Here is a 20,501-nt window from a genome sequence, read left to right on the forward strand (position 1 = left end):
TATCAATAATGAGCCCAGATGATATAAAATTGTTAACAAAGTTGGAATTTATAATATGTTTACTATTAGAACACTCAATTATAATTGATGTTTAATATTTTTGTTAATTATTCTATGACTTAAATTGTAGTTATTAATGTATCATTTAAAGTTACCCTTTTATTTTAGATGCTTTCACATCATTCTGGTATTCTAAGATATTCATGCCATTTTTCTCTTGGCTCCCAGACTTGATAAAATTCAACGTTATCACTGAATCCTGCTGTTCTAAAATCTGAGGCTCCTTGCTGTCTGGGTGCTACAAGAAGAAATGAAAGTAAGTTTTAGTATCAGTCATATTTTATTTCCAGTATTCAATTTAAGAAGTTCAAAATAGGGGCACCCTGGGTGGCTCAGTTGGTTAAGCGTCTGACTTTGGCTTAAGTCATGATCTCATGGTTCATGGATTTGAGCCCCAACCATTGACCGTGTGGAGCCTACTTGGGATTCTCTCTCCCTCTCTCTCTACCCCTCCCGACTCACTCTTTCTCTCTCTCTCAAAATAATAAACTTAAAGAAAAAGTTCAAAATAAAAAGTGAAATTCCCAAGAATGTAAATTTTATTAAATATGATGGAAATGGGTACATACAAAGTGTATTTTTTCTCATTCAATCCTAGGGTCCTTTTCAGAACTATTTCACATGCATATAGTCATAAGGAACCAGTGGTAGTTCTCTGTGAATACATTGGTTAAGCTGTCACCGCTGGGATCCTAATGACATGGAAGACAGTGTGAGACCCTGGGAACCTGACAGAAGTAGCTAGAAATTTCATAATGTATTCAGATCTTAAGATTTCCTTAACACCAATTTTATGTCATAGCACATCTTCTTACCTCTAATCTTGGACTCATCATAGCACATACTTCATTTTTTATTGCTAATTATCTAGTGTAGCCCTTTCTTCATATTCCTCGTAACACATACTATACATGAATATGAATAAATATACATTCACTTATATTTATAGAATAAATTATTTATAATATACTCATGTACTTATTATATGTTCTGATAATATTCTTCTGTTATTATTATTTTTATATTCTGTTATTTTGTCTAAGAAAAAGACCTGTTGATGGAGCGCCTGGGTGCCTCGGTCGGTTAAGCGTCTCTTAGTTTCGGCTCAAATCATGATCTCATGGTTGTGAGTTTGAGCCCCATATCAGGTTCTGTGGTGCATTGTGGAGCCTGCTTGGGATTCTCTGTCTCTTCCTCTCTCTCTGCTCCTCCCCATCACTCTCTCTCTCTCTCTCTCTCTCTCTCTCAAAATAAATAAACTTAAAAAAAAGACTAGTTGCCTTTCTGAAACCTGCAATGTCCCAAATAGTCTATCAATTCTATAAATTAGGTATGCTAACTGAAGAAATATAAATGAATAGTCTAACCAAATAATCAGACCTCAATTCTAGAATCTTTCTTCTATTCTAATTTTGTTTTCCTTAATTATCTCTCAGTCCACTGAGGAAATACAAAGTGTTATTAAAGAAAATGCTTCTATCGGCTGAAACTCAGATTCCATTATTTTGTTTTAAAGCGCCTTGGTTAATGCAATTATTTAACAGAAAAAAAAGTTTTTTTGTTTTTTAGCAAAATTATGTTTTTTAGGAAATTGTGCTTTCAGTTTATTATGGGATGTATATTCATTTGCTACATGCCTTTCCTTCCCAGATCCAATTCTAAAACATCTTTAGGTTGGATCCAGTATCATAATCAAAATTCGTAAACAAAATTTATAACATCAAGAGGAATAAAAACTCAAGTTCTAAAGAGATAATTGGAAACAAGATACCAAAGAGATTGGTGGACTTGGTGCCCAGTGTGGTGTGCTGACAAACAGATCTTTGCTGAGAGGCGATTTGCCTGGACCCATGTTGGGCTTGCCTTGGACATCATTAGATCCCTCAGGCACATTTGATATCGAAGAACACTTCGAGTAAATCAGTACTCAGTGATGTGTCCAGGGGCCGCGTCTCATCTGGGTCATGCTGGTGGTCAGAGCCTTAGGCCCAGCCTACGTGGACAGTCTGTTTAGGTTCAGGATGTATTGGGAAACCTCCAGGCAAAGGCGGTTCTAGAGCATTAACTGATGAAGCCCCAATATACTTGCTTTAGTTGGGGACAAATCTGCCAATCTCCAAAGTATTCATAATTCAATATGATCAAAGAAAACCCAAAGTCATATGATCAAGAAAAATGTCGTGTAGCTAAAAGCTCACACTGCTTCTTTGGCTGTGGAAGGAGGGTGCTTTCTCTGGGCTACTATTTCCCTCCAAATGACCACTGGGTAATTTGTCTTCAGAAACTAAGTAAGAGCCTCTTTGGAAATTTTTTAATAATAGTCTCATTCATCTGTGGCCAAGGGCAGAGATGTGCATCCTTTATGCCCATCCCTGCCAGACTGGGAAGTCGTCTGTATTTTGTTAAGTTGAGCAACAGAATACATTTACTCCTGGACCACCCACCTCATTAAGATCAGCCATTCTTGAGGACCTCAGGGTCATCAGGCCAGTGACTTGCTGTAGCCCAGCTCGTGTGTAGATGGTTATTTCTGCCTGTGACTTGCTATGACCTCTGCACCAGCAATACTCCAAGGGTCGAAGGGCAGCTGCATACCCACAGCCTTGTGTAAGTGTCCTAGCAGCCCTGCGGTAGTGAGAGGAAAATGATCCCGGAAGAAGTAGGGCTTCCCAAGGTCCAGTTGTGGTGGGCTGGTTCTCAACAGGGGCCAGTGCCTCTCGGGTCACGTGCTCTTGTTCTGTCCTGGTGGAAGACAGAGCTCTAAACTATTTGTGCATGTCACCTTCACCTGTCACCAGGTTGGCCAGGCCGGGGCTGAGATTGGAGGTGACAATCTGGGAGCAGGGGAGGGTCGACAGCTCTGCTGAGGTCCCTTCCATTCCCAAGATAGGCCTTGAGATGGGGAGGGAGAAGGACATTAGAACAGAGAAGGGAATTAGGGGTCCTGAAAAGTGTTTTCACCATCATACTTTGGCCTTGTGCTAGCCCTGGTAGAAGAACACTGGTTGAAGTGTTAGCCTTAGGAGGGTGAAGCACCGTGTGGCCACTGGTTAAATTCGAGTACAGATTCCCTCTTAGGCACCCCAGGGACTCCACTTTACCAAATTCTCAGTCACTGAAGTGTGCACCCTGAGAGGCCGGTTCTGAGCGATGATAGTCAAGGCCAGTGGGGTCAGCAGGGATGGAGTAGGATGCTATAAGGAAAAAAAATGTGAAATTGGATGGCCTCTGAAGGAAAACTCCCTGTCTGTGTTGGTAAATCTTCGTGTAGAGTTGGATTTTGAGGCTGGAGGCTGAAGGCATCTGAATCCACAGGCAGGTCTCCTCGGAGCTGTTGATACAGTTAAATCCATGATGGATACTGAAGGAAGTGATGCTGGGCCTACGGAAGTTTCACAGACCACTTTCTTTCAAAAATTACTTATCAGTTAGCTATATCAGTCTTTGTAAGTAGCATCAACTCAAGATAAACTCTCGTTATGGGATCTTAAGAAACAGCCATCTCTGAAATACTGTCCTTACACAGCCTAGGACAAAGAAACAAGGCACTCGCCAAATTTACTTCCAAACGAAATCCATTTATGAAGCACTATCTTCAAAATAGTAATTCTTCTGAGCTTCAATTTTGAGCAAATATACAATTACTTAGCAACAGTAGTGAAAACAATTACAAGAAAGTCCAAACTGACATCAGAAGACGGAAAAAGTATTCCTGTTGTCATTCTATAGTAATGACAAAAACGTAACTCATATTTTGTGTAATGAACATTTATTAAAAATTACCCTAAAATTATAATCTTGTTAGTTCTCCATTTGAGGTATTGTACAATCACTTAAATCAAGAAAACAAAGAGAAAGAAATCGAAATTATTGCAGAAGAAAGACAAAATTCTTGCTGTGTTTCTGATTATTTCAGTGGACTTGTTAACAAGAACAAAGAAACTGTCATTACAACACCTCCGAATAGAACGACCTGGAAACACTGAATTTCGAGAGTCACACTGAAAAAACCCTACAGTTCTAGAATATTATCTAAGGTCGCCAGTGGCCTGGAGTGAGCCAGAGACCTTGTCACACTCTGAACTTGAAGACAGACTCAGACTCAAGTGCCGGTGATACCAGATGGTGACACGAATTAGTGACTTTGCCCTGCTGTCCTCAGGGCAGCTGGGGAGGGAATCACTCACTGAGATGTATATTATTATTTCAGAGAAGACCCGAAATGTTTCTTCTAATACTACCTAAGATACCCCCTTGTGTTTATTTTGATAGTGAGCTCTACAATCTTTTGTCGGTGTGTAAGCAGTGTCCCCTTGGTGCCTAACTGGGATCCCACATGGTAGTGACTTCTTAAGCATTTCTTTCACACCCTCACAGAGCCTGAAAAGCCCCCTCTAGCTGTGGTTTCCTTCACCTCAGGGACAGTTCTTGTTGTCTGGCCCTCAGAGTTTTCTGCTGAACCCCTCTCTGCTACCATGTCCCCACCAATGGTTGACTCTGTCCTTGAAAGCTGTGCCCATGTGCTTCCAGCTTGCATGCACCTGGCTGCGGCCCATGCTTACTCACAGTCGCCCTGTTTCCTTCTTCTGAGTGAACGATGCTTACCATTTTCCTCCAGGAAACATCCTCATACTGCCAACACTTTGAACCCATCTACAAGGCAAGCACAGTTTAAACACAGGCAGACAGTTTTTCAGAGAGTGGAAGTGAATGGGATTTGGGGGTAAAAGTCCCAGATTCAATACCAGGTGTGTCCTCAGCTTCGTTTGTGATGCCAAAAGGAACGGCTTAGTGGAGGGTTTACATGTGCCACGGGCTTTACGTAAATTCCTCTCTGCTAACCTGCACAACAACCCTCATCCGCACTCGAGCTGGGACGGTTGAGGGCAGGCAGACTTAAATCACCTGTCCAGAGTACCTGGCTAGCAAGGTGCAGAGGTGAGGCTCACCCCAGGAAGCCTGGCTTCAGAGCTTGAGCTGTCAACCACCTGAATGTTGTGTGATTTGGAGCTTGTTTGAGTTTGAGCCTCAGTTTCCTCACCTCTACATGCCATCCCCTTCCTCAAGGAGAGTCAGAGTGAGCTTCAGTGAGATCAATAAAAACCTGGTGTGGAGACAATATGGCACTCTGTGCTTTGGTAGTCGTGTGCCCACAACATTCATTCCTGCATCCAGGGAAGACTTGATCAGTGCATGCACTTTTCCGCCTCCTCACTTGGAACTGTCCAGGCCAGTGAAATGATCTGGGTCCCTGAGATCCAGTGGCTTTTCCTTTAACACAACAGCACCCGTGCTCTCTGCTGCTCAACTTTGGTTTAGGAGTTCCATCCTTACCATGTCTCTTTCCTTGGCATCTTCTTCCAACTTTCCCACAACCCTGGTTCACAACCATTCCCACACCCACATTAATGTGGAGTATATGACTCACCGTCAAGGGTCAACCTCAAAGGGGCTGGCCCATCACCCATGCGAGAGGGTGGAGCAGTCTGTAAGATAAAGCTGAGGTTCCTTAGGGAATGTGTGGGCAGCGGGGAACAACAGGGTCCTAGGTAAGGCTTGAAAGAGGCACCACAGGCGTGTGGGTTCTGCCCAGAACTGCCAGAACTGTATGAGGTCTCAGGTCCTGCCTGACTGGATTCATCCATTCATTTCTTGCTCGATTCCCCAGATCCTTAATGAGTGCCTGTTATGTGCTGGACAGGAGAGGGCTCAGTGAGAATAAGATTCACCTTTACCGTTCAGAGGGAAATCCAGACACTACATGGGCAACAAACATGAAAATAAAATTATTTCGGAGAGGATGGGTTCTATGAGGCCGTGAATAGGGAGAAGGGATCAAGAGGGACACAGTGAGCGCAGTCAGTAGGGTGTGGTGGTCATGAAAGTCACTTTTGAAGTCAGGAGCAGAGCTGGTATTAAATGAAGAAGGCAGCACCCACCTGTCTGGGGAAAGGTGTTCCTGGCAGAGGAAATAGCCAGTGTGAGGCTCTGAAAAACAAACAAACAAACAAACAAACCTGACCTTGACATATTAACAGAACATTAAGAAGCCTTTCCTGATGGAAGGCAGAATTCTAAACTGTCCATCGACATCAGTTCCAGTTGTCACTGGGTGGCAGGTGGTCACAGGGTTGGTAGTCTGGAAGGGACAAGGGTTGACAGACTGGCCTTTTGAGGTCCTTTCTAACCCCAAGTCCAGACTTGTGATGGAGACAGGAGGTGAAGGGCACAGAACAGAACCGAGGATCAAGGCCCTGAAAATGTCTCTGTTAGAATAATTTTCTTCTGGGGGCTGGCCTGGCTGAAGAGGACTGGGTTTGTCCTATGAATTCAGAAGGGGCCCACCTGGGGCACCTTTCAGAGTTAAGATTAAGATTGAGTCTTAAGAATCATCCCAGGTACTTTAGCTTGCAGAACGTAAAAAGCTTGTGGTCTTAGGGTTAAATATGAGTTCAGTGCTTCTCTTACACATTCTGATGACTCCCATGTCTTCTGTACCAAACTGAACTGAAACGTGTTCTTTGAAAGGCTGGTTCTGGTAGATGTCAGTCAGGGTCATGGTGGTAGAGGGTGAGTGGAGAGCACTGACTCATAAGTGTGGGAAACTGGGTTGCTCCTGGAGCAAAGCTCCCTCTCTGGGCTGCTAATCGAGGCCAAAGCTCCATTCTGAGGATGAAGGATGAAGGTGGCAGAATTCATAGGGCAGGTCTCTTTGGAGCCATCATTACAGTTACACATGATGAATGCCGAAGGGGTGCTTGGCCATATAAAATGTTTCACAGCCTTACCTTTTCTTAAGTCAAACGTTGATTTTGTTAAACATACTAGTGTTATAACTAGAGTAACTCGGCTCTTGTCTCAACTAAAATAAACGTTGTGTTTCACATCTCCCGGTTGTGAGTCCACTCATATAAAATTGCCACTTAGTGTCTGTGTTATGGGGCCTTGTTAAATATAGCCAACCAAAATACCGTTCTTACTTATATACTAGCAATGAAAGCAGAAGAGGAAAAAAATATCAGTCATTTTAAGAAAAAAGAAAATTCTGTGTTTCTGATTATTTTAGTGGACTTTATTAATAGCTACAAAATACTGTCATTACACCTACAAATAGAACAACATGGAGACACTGGATTTCGAGAGTCACACTGAAAAAACGTACAGTTCTAGAACATTATCTGAGAACTACAGCCCTATCCGGTTTGTACGTGAGCAGTGAGTGGTCTATGTAAAAGGCCTGCAGGTCACCAGTAGCCAGGAGTGAGGCAGAGACCTTGCCACACTCTGAACTTGAAGACAGGCTCAGACTCAAATGCTGGTGATACCAGATGGTGACACAAATTAGATCTAGTGCTCAGAGTAGGGCAGAGGGAATATTCCCTGGGTTTCAGCTGCTCCTGTTGCCAAGAAGCACTCACGAGATTATTTCCGATGTTACTTTATGGACCCTCTCACATTTGTTCCCATAGTTATCTCCAAAATGTTTTTGCCACTTCCAGAAAGGATCCCCCAACCGCTGCCCCCGGTTCTAATTAGGACTGCATTTGCCAATTGCATTCCCACTGTTTCTTACCCACTCACAGTGAGCCTGGAATGACCAGCCCTGAATTCCCTTGATCTTTCCCAGCTCCAGGGACTATTCCTGTGATCTGCACTCAAGGCCGAGCCCCTTTCCCACCTGCACCCTCTGGTGTTTGGCTCGGTCCCTGGAAGAGTGTGCTCAGATGTGTCCTCCCTGCAGACACCTGCCCAAGCATATGCATGTTCACAATTTCCGGGGGCACCTCTTCCTGAGTAAGTGACCATTTCCCTCCATGAGAGGTTCTCACACTGCATTTTGGTGCAGTGTGACAGCCAGTAAAACTCAGAGGCAAAACGGCTTTCCAGAGAATGGAAAATGAATGCGATTTGGGGACGGATGTCCCAGATGCAATGCCAGTTATGTCATTAACTTAGACTTGTGATTGTAAAAATAGCAACTTATTTGACCATGGGCTAAGTGTTTTCCATAAACTCATCTCATTTAACCTGTACAACTCTGTCAGAGGTGAGGAGTTTGAGGGAGCAGGTCTAGGTGACGTGCCCAAAGATACCCAACTGGGAAGGTACAAAGGGGAGCCTGGTCCCTGGGCTTCAGAGCACAAGCTGACAACCACCCCTTAATGTTTTATAACTTGAAGCTTGTTTGAACTTCCATCTCCCCATCTCTACATGTAACCCTTGCACTAGAGGGCAGCCCTATGTGGGTTTTGAGTGGGATGAAGTGGAGAATAGCACGGAGTTCCTATGAAAGTCTGTGCTTTCTTGAGTTCTGTGCTTTGCAAATATTTGCCATGACTTCTAGGGAAGAGCTGAGTGTTGAGTGCTTGCAAGTTCCTCCTTGCTAGGGACTATCCAAACCAGTGGAAAATCTGGGCCTTGAAGTCCAGTGGGTTTTCTTTTACCATAAAAGCACCTGAGCTCCTTCCTGCTCAACACTCAGTACAGGAGGCAGTACTCCACCCCACTGTGTCTCTTTCAGTAACACTCAGTACAGGAGGCAGAGACCACCCCACTGTGTCTCTTTCAGTAACATTGCTTCCTCTTTCCCTACAACCTTGAGTTTACTCTACCTTCTACATGAACTGCATTACTGTGGAGCCTTTGGCCTGAAACCCACACTTGAGACAGGAGCCGTTTCTAGGATAAAGCCTGCATTCTTCAGGGAACATTCAGCCAGTGGGAACAGCTGGGTCCAGGTTTGGCTCCAAGGAGGCACCACACGTATGTGGGAGACCCACCATTACCGTCTGGGCAGGTCTGAGGCTGCATGGCTGTCTTCCCACTGGAGTCACTTGTTCATTTCTTGCTCAATTTCTGCAACCCTCGAGTGCCTTTCATGCTCTAGACAGGAGAGAGGCCTCAGCAGGAATAAGATAATCTCTGTTCTACTTGTCCTTGTAGGGCGGAGGGTGATGTAGAAAATACATGCGAATAAACATGGAAATAAGATGATTTCAGAAAGGATGGGCACTATGAGGCCATACGTGGGGTGAAGTGATAGAGAGGAATGGATGAACACAACCACTAGTCTGTGGTGGTCAGGAAAGGGCGCCCTTCAAGAAGACAGGACCAGAGTGGGTGTCGAAATGAAGGAGGCAACACCCACCCATCTGGGGAAAGGTGTTCCTGGTGGAAGAAATGACACGAGTGAGCTTGAGATGCTGGTTGGACAGAAGGATGGTCAGTGGCTGTGTAGGAGGGGCGTGGGCCTGCACATGTCTGGACCAGGACATGCATCACCTCACGGGTCACTGGAGCATGGATTTGAATCTCAGTGTGATTTAGAGGCATTGGTGGGCTTTTAGCATCATGGCCTCATGGTCTCATTTAGGGTCTTAAGTTGTTTCCATTTGCTGTACAGTTGTAAAGTGGAGACGATTCAGGGAAGGAGGGAGTAGGGGTTGACTGCTGGCCTCTGAGGTCCTTTCCATCCCTAAATCCATGCTTGTGATGGGGCAGGGTGATACAGGACACAGGACTGGGAAGAGAGTCGGGGTCCTGGAAAGGCATTGTCGCCTTCATAATTTTGCCTGGGTCAGGTCCTAGGTGAAGAGTTGCTGGGCTTGACCTTTGAACCCAGTCAGGGCTCCCCTGGGGCACCTTTCAGAGTCAAGGTTAACGTTGCCTCTCAGTACCCTCAGGAGTGCAGGTTGAGTGGGGTGGAAGCAGGTGGCCTCAGGGTTAAATCTGATTCACATTCACATCAGGAACAAAATAATCCACAATTCTCAATGTTGTAATTCTGTCAGGTCTCCTATTGAGATGTTGTGTAATCACTTTATACAATGGCAATAAAACCAGAAGAGAAGCATCAAAATTATTTTAAGAGAAAGGCAAAATGAAATACTGGTTTCCTGGATTATTTTAGAAGACTTCCTAAAAACAACATAAACTGTAATTATGCTGTTTGCAAATAGAATAAAATGAAGCAATTAACTTAGTGTCACATTGAAATAATCTACAACTATAGAACATTATCTACGAAGTATGAACCCCATGTGGTTTTCATTTTAGACATTACATAATCACTTAATAGCAATAAAACTTAAATTGTATTAGAAAATGATTTTAGTGGAGAGAATAAGAACATTTTGCTGTGGTTCTGGTTCTGTAATTGTAGGATCAATGGAAAATGGGGTCAACTGGGTGATGATTCACTTCTGTTTTCAGGTGGTGTGGACAGCCTTTGGTGCAGAGACATTTCCTGTGGCTGATGGAGGATGAGGAGAAATTGTGGGGCCAGTGAAGCCCCTTGTTGGAGAAGATTCCTAGGCTATTTTTTTTCTGAATTTCTGGCATGGGGGAAGACTGGCATGGGGGAAGAACCTGAGCTATCCGCTTAAGCTTTTCTAAAACATCTGAAGTCTGACAGCAGCAGCCCTGCCCCCATCTTCTGCAATGTTTACCTGGAAGCTTGATCTGACTTCCTTGATCAGGCTTCCTTGAAGTTGAGGATTTTTGTCCAGAGCATCTCTAAGAGCTCCCTGATTTTTTTTTCTTCATTTTCCTGATGGATTTTGCAGAGGTTAACAGCGACAGTGACTTGATTTTGGTTCTCTGATGTTACTTGTAAAGACTGGGTTTTTCTGGTAATGTCAGCCATTTGTTTGATTTGTTTCAGATCTTGAGATTTCTCCTCGTTGGGTAGTTTTGGAATGTCTCCTCTACAGATCTTTATTCATGGTCTCCAACTTTCTTTTTTTTTTTTTTTTGAGGTTTTGTGGTCATCTTTAATGCAGCATTATTGTGGCAATCAATAACTAAAACATCTGAAGTCAACATAGGTGTAAGGAGGGTGGTATCTTTAGAAATCATCAACATCATCATTTCTAGCTTTGGCTATTCACGCACATGATTGTCTTAAATGTGTGTCTCCCAGAATCACAGCTTATATCCCCTGCACAAATTCCTCTGATTTCTAGACTTGGATATTGAACCACCAAAAATCTGCATCTGGATGTCTTAGTGGACAACTCTGACTTAACATGTTTCAATCAAAATTCTTCCCTTTCCCTGACTCCCTGCAAAACCACTTTCCTCAGTTTTATACGTTTCAGTAAATGGGACTATCATTGATCGGTCTCCAACTTTCTTATTGCTGGTACTGTGTCTCCCCAAAGGGTTCCGGTGAACCCTTCTGACTCAGGCCCTTGAAACACATTTTCACTTAGTCATAGCTTCTCAAAAATGTATGGTCTTTCCTCCGGAGGGGCAGAGTCTCCAGTGTCCACTTTGTCCCTCTAGGAAGTCAGGTATATATTTTAAGTCAGATCTTGATAACGGTGAATCTGACCATGACTATCACGACTGCCACTGCACGTAGCAATGAGTGGGGAGCTGGGTCTGGCCTAAGGCCCCCTAGAAGTTCTGCAGGACCAGCAGCACACAGATCATCATGAATACTGGCACACCCACCGTGGCCCAGAGGCCACTGTGAAGTCACGTCACATCCAGAATATCATTTTTATCACCATGATGAGAACCCTCACATGCAGTAACACTTTGTCCTTCATGTCCTCTGCTTCTGACTTTGTCAGACCCTGTCCTTCCTGGGGAAGAAGACTTCAGGCTGAGTCAGGAATAAGGGAAGTGGGAGCACAGCCAAGGGCCCGGACTGAGGCAGATGACAAAGTCAAGCTCTCTTGGCATCGTCTGGTGCCACTGCCTCCACACTCATCATCTCCACATTGGAGTGAACTTTGTCTTTACCTGGGACATGGTTTTGTGTGTGGCCAGGCTGGTCACAACACTCAAATTAGGTACCTGATCTGGTTGCTTGCCAGAACGGAGCTGGTTCCAGGCAGGGCATATGGAAATCCATGTGATATTAAATCTCTTTCACCCAGGGGACTGCCAAGGGTGGGTGACCCTGTGCCAAGGATGTGATGCTTAGATGGCACCGATGACACACAGTGAGTGTGAGTGCTATGGACACTTGCTTGACCCACACCTGCAAAGGAAGCAAACAGAAGCCCTGGCCGAGCGGGCATGGAGGCAGGTGATGGAAGTGTGGATTCTACCGTCTGCTCCCCTGGAGGATGCTAGTGACAGGGGTGAGGTTGCCCGAGTGCAGTCTGTGAATGAAGGGGCAGGGGTGGGGATGTCAAGTTCTTGGGCTGGTGGGCACATCCCTGTCAGCCGCTGCCTTCATCCCTCACTAGGCATCGGACTTCAGACAATGCATACAGTGTTTTACTGGAGACCTTTTTCTAGGAGTGCAAAATACCTATGAAAGAAGTGAAATTTATTAAGAAGCTTAAACATTTTTTTTTATGTTTATTTTTGAGAGAGACACAGAGTGCGAGTGGGGGAGGGGCAGAAAGAAAGGGAGACACAGAATCTGAAGCAGGCTCCAGGCTCCGAGATGTCAGCACAGAGCCTGCTGCAGGGCTTGAACTCATGAACCATGAGATCATGACCTGAGCCAAAGTCAGTCAACCAACTGAGCCACCCAGGCGCCCCTGAAGTGAAATTTATTAAATTAAAACAATTTTGTTCTCTTCGTGTTGTATTTAATTAACTTTTTCATCCCTAGGATCACTAAGATTTTCTCTTAGTTTTCTCCTAGAATGTTTACAGATTTAGCTCCTGAAATTGGCCTATGATACAGCCTGAGTTAGTTTTTGTATATGGTGTGAGGTAAGGGTAAAAGTTCATACATATATTTTATTGTTTCAGTACAATTTGTTGAAAGATCCTTTCCCCATCAAATGGCCTTGGTGCTTTGGTGGAAAAATCACTGTATATGTATAAGTCTGTTTCTGTATTCCTCACTCTGTTCCATTGATTTGTCTATCTTTACAGCATTTGCACTGTTTCAGTCACCATGGCTTTATATTAACTCTTGAAATCAGGTAGTTTAAGTCATCTACTCTTGTTCTTCTTTTTCAGAACTGTTTGGAAAATTTTCATCATCTCTCAGCCTTGGTTCTGTTGACATTTTGTAAAGGATCATTCTTCATGGGAGCTGTCCTATACAGTTAGGAGATGTTTGTCTGTATCCCTGTTTCTGTCCCACTCAATGCCAGTAGCATCCTTCCCCAACATGACAATCAAAAATGTATCCAGGGTGCCAGCATCACAGGAGTGTACCTTGTTTTTGCACCTGCCCCCCCCCCCCCCCCACCGGTTTGGCATTCATCCACAGACAAAAGTGGATGAGCTTTGTGGGAGCTGTTGGATCCAGCACCACATGCCAAGGGTCCCAGGTGGAGTCTCACCCACCTGTCCATTGGCGAATAGGCACATAGATCTAGGTCTTGGCTGTGGACCCTGCATTGGTCCGTGAACCCACTCCAGTCCCTCTTGGCTGCCAGTCTAGGAGACCCTGGAAAATACTGATGAGAGAACTTTGTAGAAGTTTGAGTTTCCAGAGGAGAATTTCCATCACACTGTTGGGGCACAAATAAAAGTTTGGACACATTGGAGTGGATAGAAGGAATAGTTTGACCTTCCTCACACCTTCCCCAGGGCTGCACAGCTTAGGGCCAAGAGAGCTCTCATCCTCCCTCTGATTTCTCCTATGGGGAAAGGGAGAACCTACGAGTGAGTACCCGCTTTCCTGGTTGTGTGGGACGCTGCCAAAGGGAGTCATTTCTCTCTTGCTCCATCCAGAGGACTAAATCATGAGCTTCAGGACTAGGGGAGTGGGGCTGGGGGTCGGGAAGAGGCTGGGAGCGGCAGATAAGACTCTTAGAGGGCATTAAAGGCACGTGATCCTACTAACTGCATCGCAGATTCCATCGAGAAGTCTGCCCCTTGGCTGCTGGGAATGTCTCACCTGTGGATCCCCGCAGCTGGCCCAGGGGTACCCCCAGAGCTCTGAAAACCTTGCCCACATACACTGTGCAGTGCAATTTTAGCTTTACAGAAAAAATTGAGCGTGAAGTACAAAGCGTTCTTATAAACACAATTTCTCTTATAATTAACATCTTGCATTAGTGCGACAAAGTTACAGTTGATAAGCAAATATTGACACATTATCAATAATGACTCTCCTCTCCCCCCGCCGCCGCCCTCCTTGCACTGTGGTCTGGGATCTCTTTCAGGGCGGCAATCAATCTGGGGACAACTGAGGGGCTGACCTTGTTTGTTATCTGTTTCACAGAACTAGTGTCCTTTATTGCCTGTTATCCAGTATCTTGCGAACAATTGTGTGGTATATTTTATCCGTTTTTTCCCCCCCCTGGTGGAAGGGCAAATTCATCCTATGTTATTCCACTATGGCCAGAAGCTAACTTAATATATTATCTTTGAAACCGTGAAAATCGGATTGACTTACTGTGTTACGAAGTCTACCACTAGGTGGCAATGTTGTACAACTGAGACGCTTTTCAGAAAATGCCCAGTGCCAGAATTTCTAGATTCTTTTAAGAGATCTATGAAATTATATATTTGGTATTAGTTTGGGTACACAAGTCCGTTTTGTTGAGCTCTGCTTTATTCCTGTATCTCTTCTCATGGCATTTTTACTTCAGTGTAAAATTTATAAAGATATTTTGCCTACAAGCACTCGTCATAGATGGCAGTGATTTATGACATTCTCCTCACCAGAACCAAGTAGTGGAAATATTACAGTTGTTAAGGATACTTTGCCACCTCTAAATGGATTTAGATATATTTACGAAGGCGTTGATTAACATTCATTCCTGTTTGGTGTAGAAGACCTGCAGAGAATAGGATGTGTTTCCTGCCTCACAGGGCTCCTGTCCTTATGGGGGAGACACGGATGTGGATCCCCAATGGCTAAGATGGCATGCTTCACAGAGCAGGTGACCATCCATCAGGGTGCAAAAGATGTGTGGAAATTTGCCACTTGAGAAGGGGGAAATAACAGTCGTCCCCAGCTGTGGAAATATCATGTAGAAGTAGATACTCAAAGTACTATAACCAGATCAGGGAAGACTGAATGAGTCCATGCAGTTGGCAGGAATAAAAGAGTGGTAGGAATTAAGGATAAGAAAGGGGGTTGGGACTCTACCTTGTAGCCAGTGGAGATTAAATGATAGTTTTCAATTAAGGGATTGGTATGATTTAGATGGTGTTTTAGACTAGAGTCTCTAAACTATTTTGACTGAACAGCCTTTCTAATAAAATGTTGTGTTAGAAACATCCTCTATATATACATACATGTATATATATATAAATTATACGTATGTGGTACTATGCAGATAAATTATGTAGATTACAAAATAGGCACACAACTATGGAGGTCGTGGTAATAATGAAATAGCCTTGGCGGTTTTGAATTTCTTGCAGGTTATAAGTCAGGTCTGATGAGATCACTGCTTTCTGTCATAATGGAGCTAATTTAAGTAGAACCGAAGACATTTGAGTCTTGATGTTTTCTTGATCATGTCAAGAAGCTCAAATATGGCAGTGAACTCCGACTCTTTCTTCAAGCCTGGCATCCTGCACATGCTGTATGACCATTTCACACGTAAACACTAAGTTTGTTCTCCCAATGATTAAGAGAAGTCCAACTTCTTTCTTATTTATGAAAAAAGACTAGTGCGTATAGGAGACTTACTGTTTAATGTGTCCCCTGTGGACCGTTCTGTGAGCCCTGGGACACAGGTGCCCTCACACACCCCCAGGTCAGGTGGCTAAGGCTGCAGCACAGAGAGAATGCAGAATGCAGGTGGGAGACCAATATGGATGCCAAACACGAATGTCTCGTCTGTTGATAATTAGAGCAGAGCTCAATTAAAACCGAGGTAAAGAATGACAGTATATGTTTCACTTCAGCCTCTTATCAATTAACAAAGTGAAATATCACAAATAATAATAAAAAGTTCTGGTATTACAAGTGAACATGGATTAGAATTATCTCAGAAAGTAGACTTTGTGGCCGATCAGAAAGGCCAAGACTTCTTAACTGGTGAGAACACAATGAGAAATTTGAGGTCTGCAACCGAGAAGGGGCCTTCACCAGAACCTGGCCATGCCGGCACCTGATCTCGGACCTCCAGCCTCCAAAACTGTGAGGCAGAAATTATCTGTTGGTCACAGTGGTATTTTGTTACAGGAGCTCAAATGGACTAGGACCGAGAGCAAAGATAAGCTGGAATATTTGACCTGTGTTATCTGCCGCAGGGGTACAGAGGATGCCGAGGAACCTTGAGCTGGCGTCCCTGTCTCCAGCTCGCTGCCATCCATTGATCCTTCAAATGAACACGGCTGCTTCATTGAGGATGGCTGAGTGTCCTGCATGTAGCAAGAGCGTCACGTCCCTCCCTCACTTTTGCAGATATCTTTGCCGAACACATTTATAAATTACCGTTTACAAATTGCATTGAGTACTTGAAAGACATTATATAAATTCAGAGAAGGTTTGTTTCTTAGTTAATATTATGTCAAGTATTAAAAGAGCTGTCTTGGGGCGCCTGCGTGGCTCAGTTGGTTGAGCGTCTGACTTCAGCTCAGGTCATGGTCTCGCAGGTCGTGAGTTCGAGCCCCGCGTCAGGCTCTGTGCTGACATCTCAGAGCCTGGAGCCTGCTTTGGATTCTGTATCTCTCTCTCTCTCTCTCCCCCTCCCCTGCTCATGCTCTACCTCTCTCTGTCTCTCAAAAATAAATAAATGTTAAAAAAATTTTAAAAAAGAGCTCTCTTGAAAGAAATGGTTATAAACAATCCATACCTAGACCATTTGCAGCTACCTTTGCCCTCCCATGTCGCATTTTGACTTTGTTAATTTGTTGATTGGAAAATCGCATCCCTTTCCTGACTTCCGAGTGTGGTGGTGATATCAGTTCAGTGAGACCTTTCAGGATTTATAGTTTTTGTGTTCTGTCTTCCAGACAAAGTTGAAAATGTGCTTTTTTCCCCTTCGTTGCTAAATCTCAGAATTGTGGCTAGTCTTTAGGCGCACAGCTTTTGAAAGCTGAAACAGGAGGGAACTACCTGTGTTATCAAGGTATGCCCCCTGAATCTAATGGGAGACTTTTTAAAGCCAACCCCAGTTTAAATCTGATGTGAGTTGAATGTTTTTATTGGTACATTGATTCCTTGCCTGGCCTTCAAACATCTGATATTGGAATATGTTATGTTTCCACAATATTCTCTGCATAGGAACTCCACTGGTTTTTGTGGGTGCAAGATGGCCCGATGAGCTGATCGCTCTCTCTGTGCGCTTTAGTGAACCTTTGTAAATTGTCTTGCCTGGTCGCTTCCCATTTTGTTCAACTGTATTTTCTCCGTAGCGCTTATCAGTATTTCAAATGATTTTATTCACATATGCTTTGTTTACTTTCTCCCTCCCTTCACTGAAATGTAGAACTTCAGGAGGTCAGGCGCCTCGTTTTCCTTGTTCGTTGTCCTGTCACCAATGCCCAGACAGGGGCCTGGCACAAATGCGGTGGTCAATACGAAATCATTGATTATGTAAATAAATGAACATATGTAATAGTACCTGATGTCATGTTCATTGTCATTGTCGTCAATATCGTGAAGCATTTATTCACGTGTGCCCATAGTTAACAGTACGGCATTGTGAAGCTTAAGATACGTTAAGAATATATATCTCATATTAAGTCCTCTAACCCCCAAACCAGCAACAAATTAAAAAAAGCCCACAAAAGAGCACAAGGAAATTTTTGGAGGTGATGGTTATGTTTAATACGTTGGTTGTGGTGATCGTATGACAGGTGTGTGCAAATGTCAAACCCATCAAGATGTATACATTAAATGTGTGCAATTTTTTATATGTCAGTTAGACCCAAATACAGTTTTTTTCTTTTTAAAGAAGGATTTAAGCAGGGCTGTGGTGTTGCACAACCCCACTGGGCTGTGTGTGTGTGTGAGAATGAAAGACAAGGTCTTGCACAAAACAGACACCAGGAAGACCCGACTAGAAACTTGTCATCAAAGTTGCTTCTGGATAACGTGCCACTGGATTCCTTTATATTTGGAATCAACTTATAATGAGGATGTCTGGTTAGTTCAGTATACAAACTCTCGAGTATAGATCCCCACGGAGCCTCCTGAGACTGAGTATCAACCCTGTTCTGTGATAAACAGCATTAGAGGCAAACAAACCACCCTTCATTCCCACATTTTTTTCGTAATCACAGCAAGAAACTTTTAAAAATAGAAACAAGTATACAAAGTATTTTTTTAAATCAAATTGGGATTCAGTGCTATCTAACACTAATTTGGAGAGAGAGTTAACTTTAATTGACTGATCTGGGCAGGGTAAAATGGCAATAATTGTTGGACATGGTAGTTCAGTTTCATTACTTGAATTTCTTATGGCTTCTTTTCACGTGAGAATTACCTTTGCAAATACGACATCATAGAAAACTTTTCAAAGAGCTTTTCCTTGGGTTTTCTCTCTGAGGGGCCCTGGTGTCGTATTCAGGGACTGGTGACTCAGAAGAACATAATGAGAAGACGAATGTGCTTCAACCTTAGAAGTGTTTCCTGCTACTGACTTTGTTCTTTCCCTCAGGCTGAATGAGGTGAATATAGAATATCTTGCAGTTGAATAATTTGGATTGCTTTTAGGCAAGAATTTTTGTGATGTTATAAAAATTGAGATCTAAAAGGAACCTTAACCTTCAGTTCATTCTTTTGATGTATTTTGCCCGAAGCTTGGTGCTAGGACCTGTTATCTTAAATAGGCAATATAAAAATATCTTTCTAATTCACTCCTACAGTTGGAAGTTCCTCATGGGTTGAAATTACTGTGATCTATCAAAATTTACTGTGTTGTGGAAATAAAATAAAATCACATGTCAGGCAAGGAATGATGACAACAATGGACCAGCTTATTATAAGGCTTAAAAGGAAAATGCTTTTCTGGCAACACTATTGGACTTTTGAAAGATTGAGAATATGTGTCAAAATCAGAGAAGCCACAGTGTTGGTGTTCTATTTATTCTTACTGATATGGCTGGTTTGCCCCAGGCTTAAGGTCAGTCTTTTGGAATCCATAGTGGTATTTGGTTTAATTGCGTGCTGTTGTTGCTGCGATGTAATTAACATACCATAAGAGTCATCATTTTAAAGTGTATATTTCAGTGATTTCGAGTACATTCACAAGGTTGTGCAACTGTCGTAACTAATTGAAGAATATTTCGTTATTTCAAAAAGATGAAACCACTAATATACGCTTTTTGTTTGAAGTTTTTTATTTAAATTCTAGTTAGTTAGCATACAGTGTAATATTAGTTTCAGGAGTAGAATTTAGTGATTCATCACTTAGGTACAACACCCAGTACTCATCATAACAAGTGCCCTCCTTAATACCCATTACCCATTTCACCTTTCCTCCCCCCCACCTCTCCTCCACCAGCCTTCAGTTTATTCTCTATAGTTAAGAGACTCTTGTGGTTTTACTCCCCCCTTTTTTCTTCCTTCCTCTATATTCTATATAAATGTTTTATTTATTTTACTTGTTTCTTAAATTCTACATGAGTGAAATCATATGATATTTGTCTTTCTCTGACTGACTAATTTTGCTTAGCGTAATACTATCTAGCTCTATCCACATCATTGCAAATTGTAAGATTTCATTCTTTTTGATGGCTGAGTAATATTCTATTGTGTGTGTATGCATGTGAGTGTATATACATACATATATACGTATATATATGTGTATATATATGTATGTATGTATGTATATACCACATCTTCTTTATCCATTCATCAGTCAGTGGACATTTGGGCTCTTTCCACAGTTTGGCTATTGTTGATAATGCTGCTATAAACATTGGGGTGCATGTGCCCCTTTGAATCAGTATTTTTGTATCCTTTGGGTAAATACCTAGTAGTGCCACTGCTGGGTCACAGGGTAGTTCTATTTTTAGCTTTTTGAGGAGGCTCCATACTGTTTTCTGGAGTGGCTGCACCAGTTTGCACTCCCACCGACAGTGTAAGAGGGTTCTCCCTTTCTCCTCATCTTTGTCAACATCTCTTGTTTCCTGTGTTGTTAATTTTTGCCATTCTGACAGGTGGAGTTGGTATCTCATTGCAGTTTTGACTTCTCTCTCCCTGATGAGTGACATTGAACATCTTTTCATGTGTCTACTAGCCATTTGGATGTCTTCTTTGGAAAAATGTCTATTCATATCTTCTTCCTATTTCTCCACTGGATTATTTGGCTTTTGGGTGTTGAGTTTGATAAGTTCTTTACAGATTTTGGATACTAACCCTTTATCAGATATGTCATTTGCAATTATCTTCTCCCATTGCATAGGTTGCCTTTTAGTATTGTTGAAGGTTTCCTTCACAGTGCAGAAGTTTTTATCTTGATGAAGAACAAATACTTCGGTTTTGCTTTTGTTTCCCTTGCTCCAGCAGTGTGTCTAGTAAGACAATGCCACCATGCCAGAGGTCAACGATAGTGCTGCCTGTGGTCTCCTCTAGGATTCAGATGGCTCCCTGTCTCACATTTAGG

At 43.0% G+C, this 20,501-nt stretch overlaps 1 protein-coding gene across 1 annotated transcript in view; it reads right to left on the minus strand.

The window, feature by feature from the left end:
- DUXB (double homeobox B) overlaps positions 1 to 20,501 on the minus strand; it is a 55,277-nt gene that overhangs the window by 17,907 nt on the left and 16,869 nt on the right. The window contains 3 exon segments of the mRNA XM_042917920.1: positions 2,843 to 2,894; positions 3,162 to 3,254; positions 4,627 to 4,713. Coding sequence (XP_042773854.1) covers positions 2,843 to 2,894; positions 3,162 to 3,254; positions 4,627 to 4,713 — 232 coding nt within the window.

The sequence above is a fragment of the Panthera leo genome, chromosome E2, assembly GCF_018350215.1.
Source record: "Panthera leo isolate Ple1 chromosome E2, P.leo_Ple1_pat1.1, whole genome shotgun sequence".
In the NCBI taxonomy this organism is placed as follows: Eukaryota; Metazoa; Chordata; class Mammalia; order Carnivora; family Felidae; genus Panthera; species Panthera leo.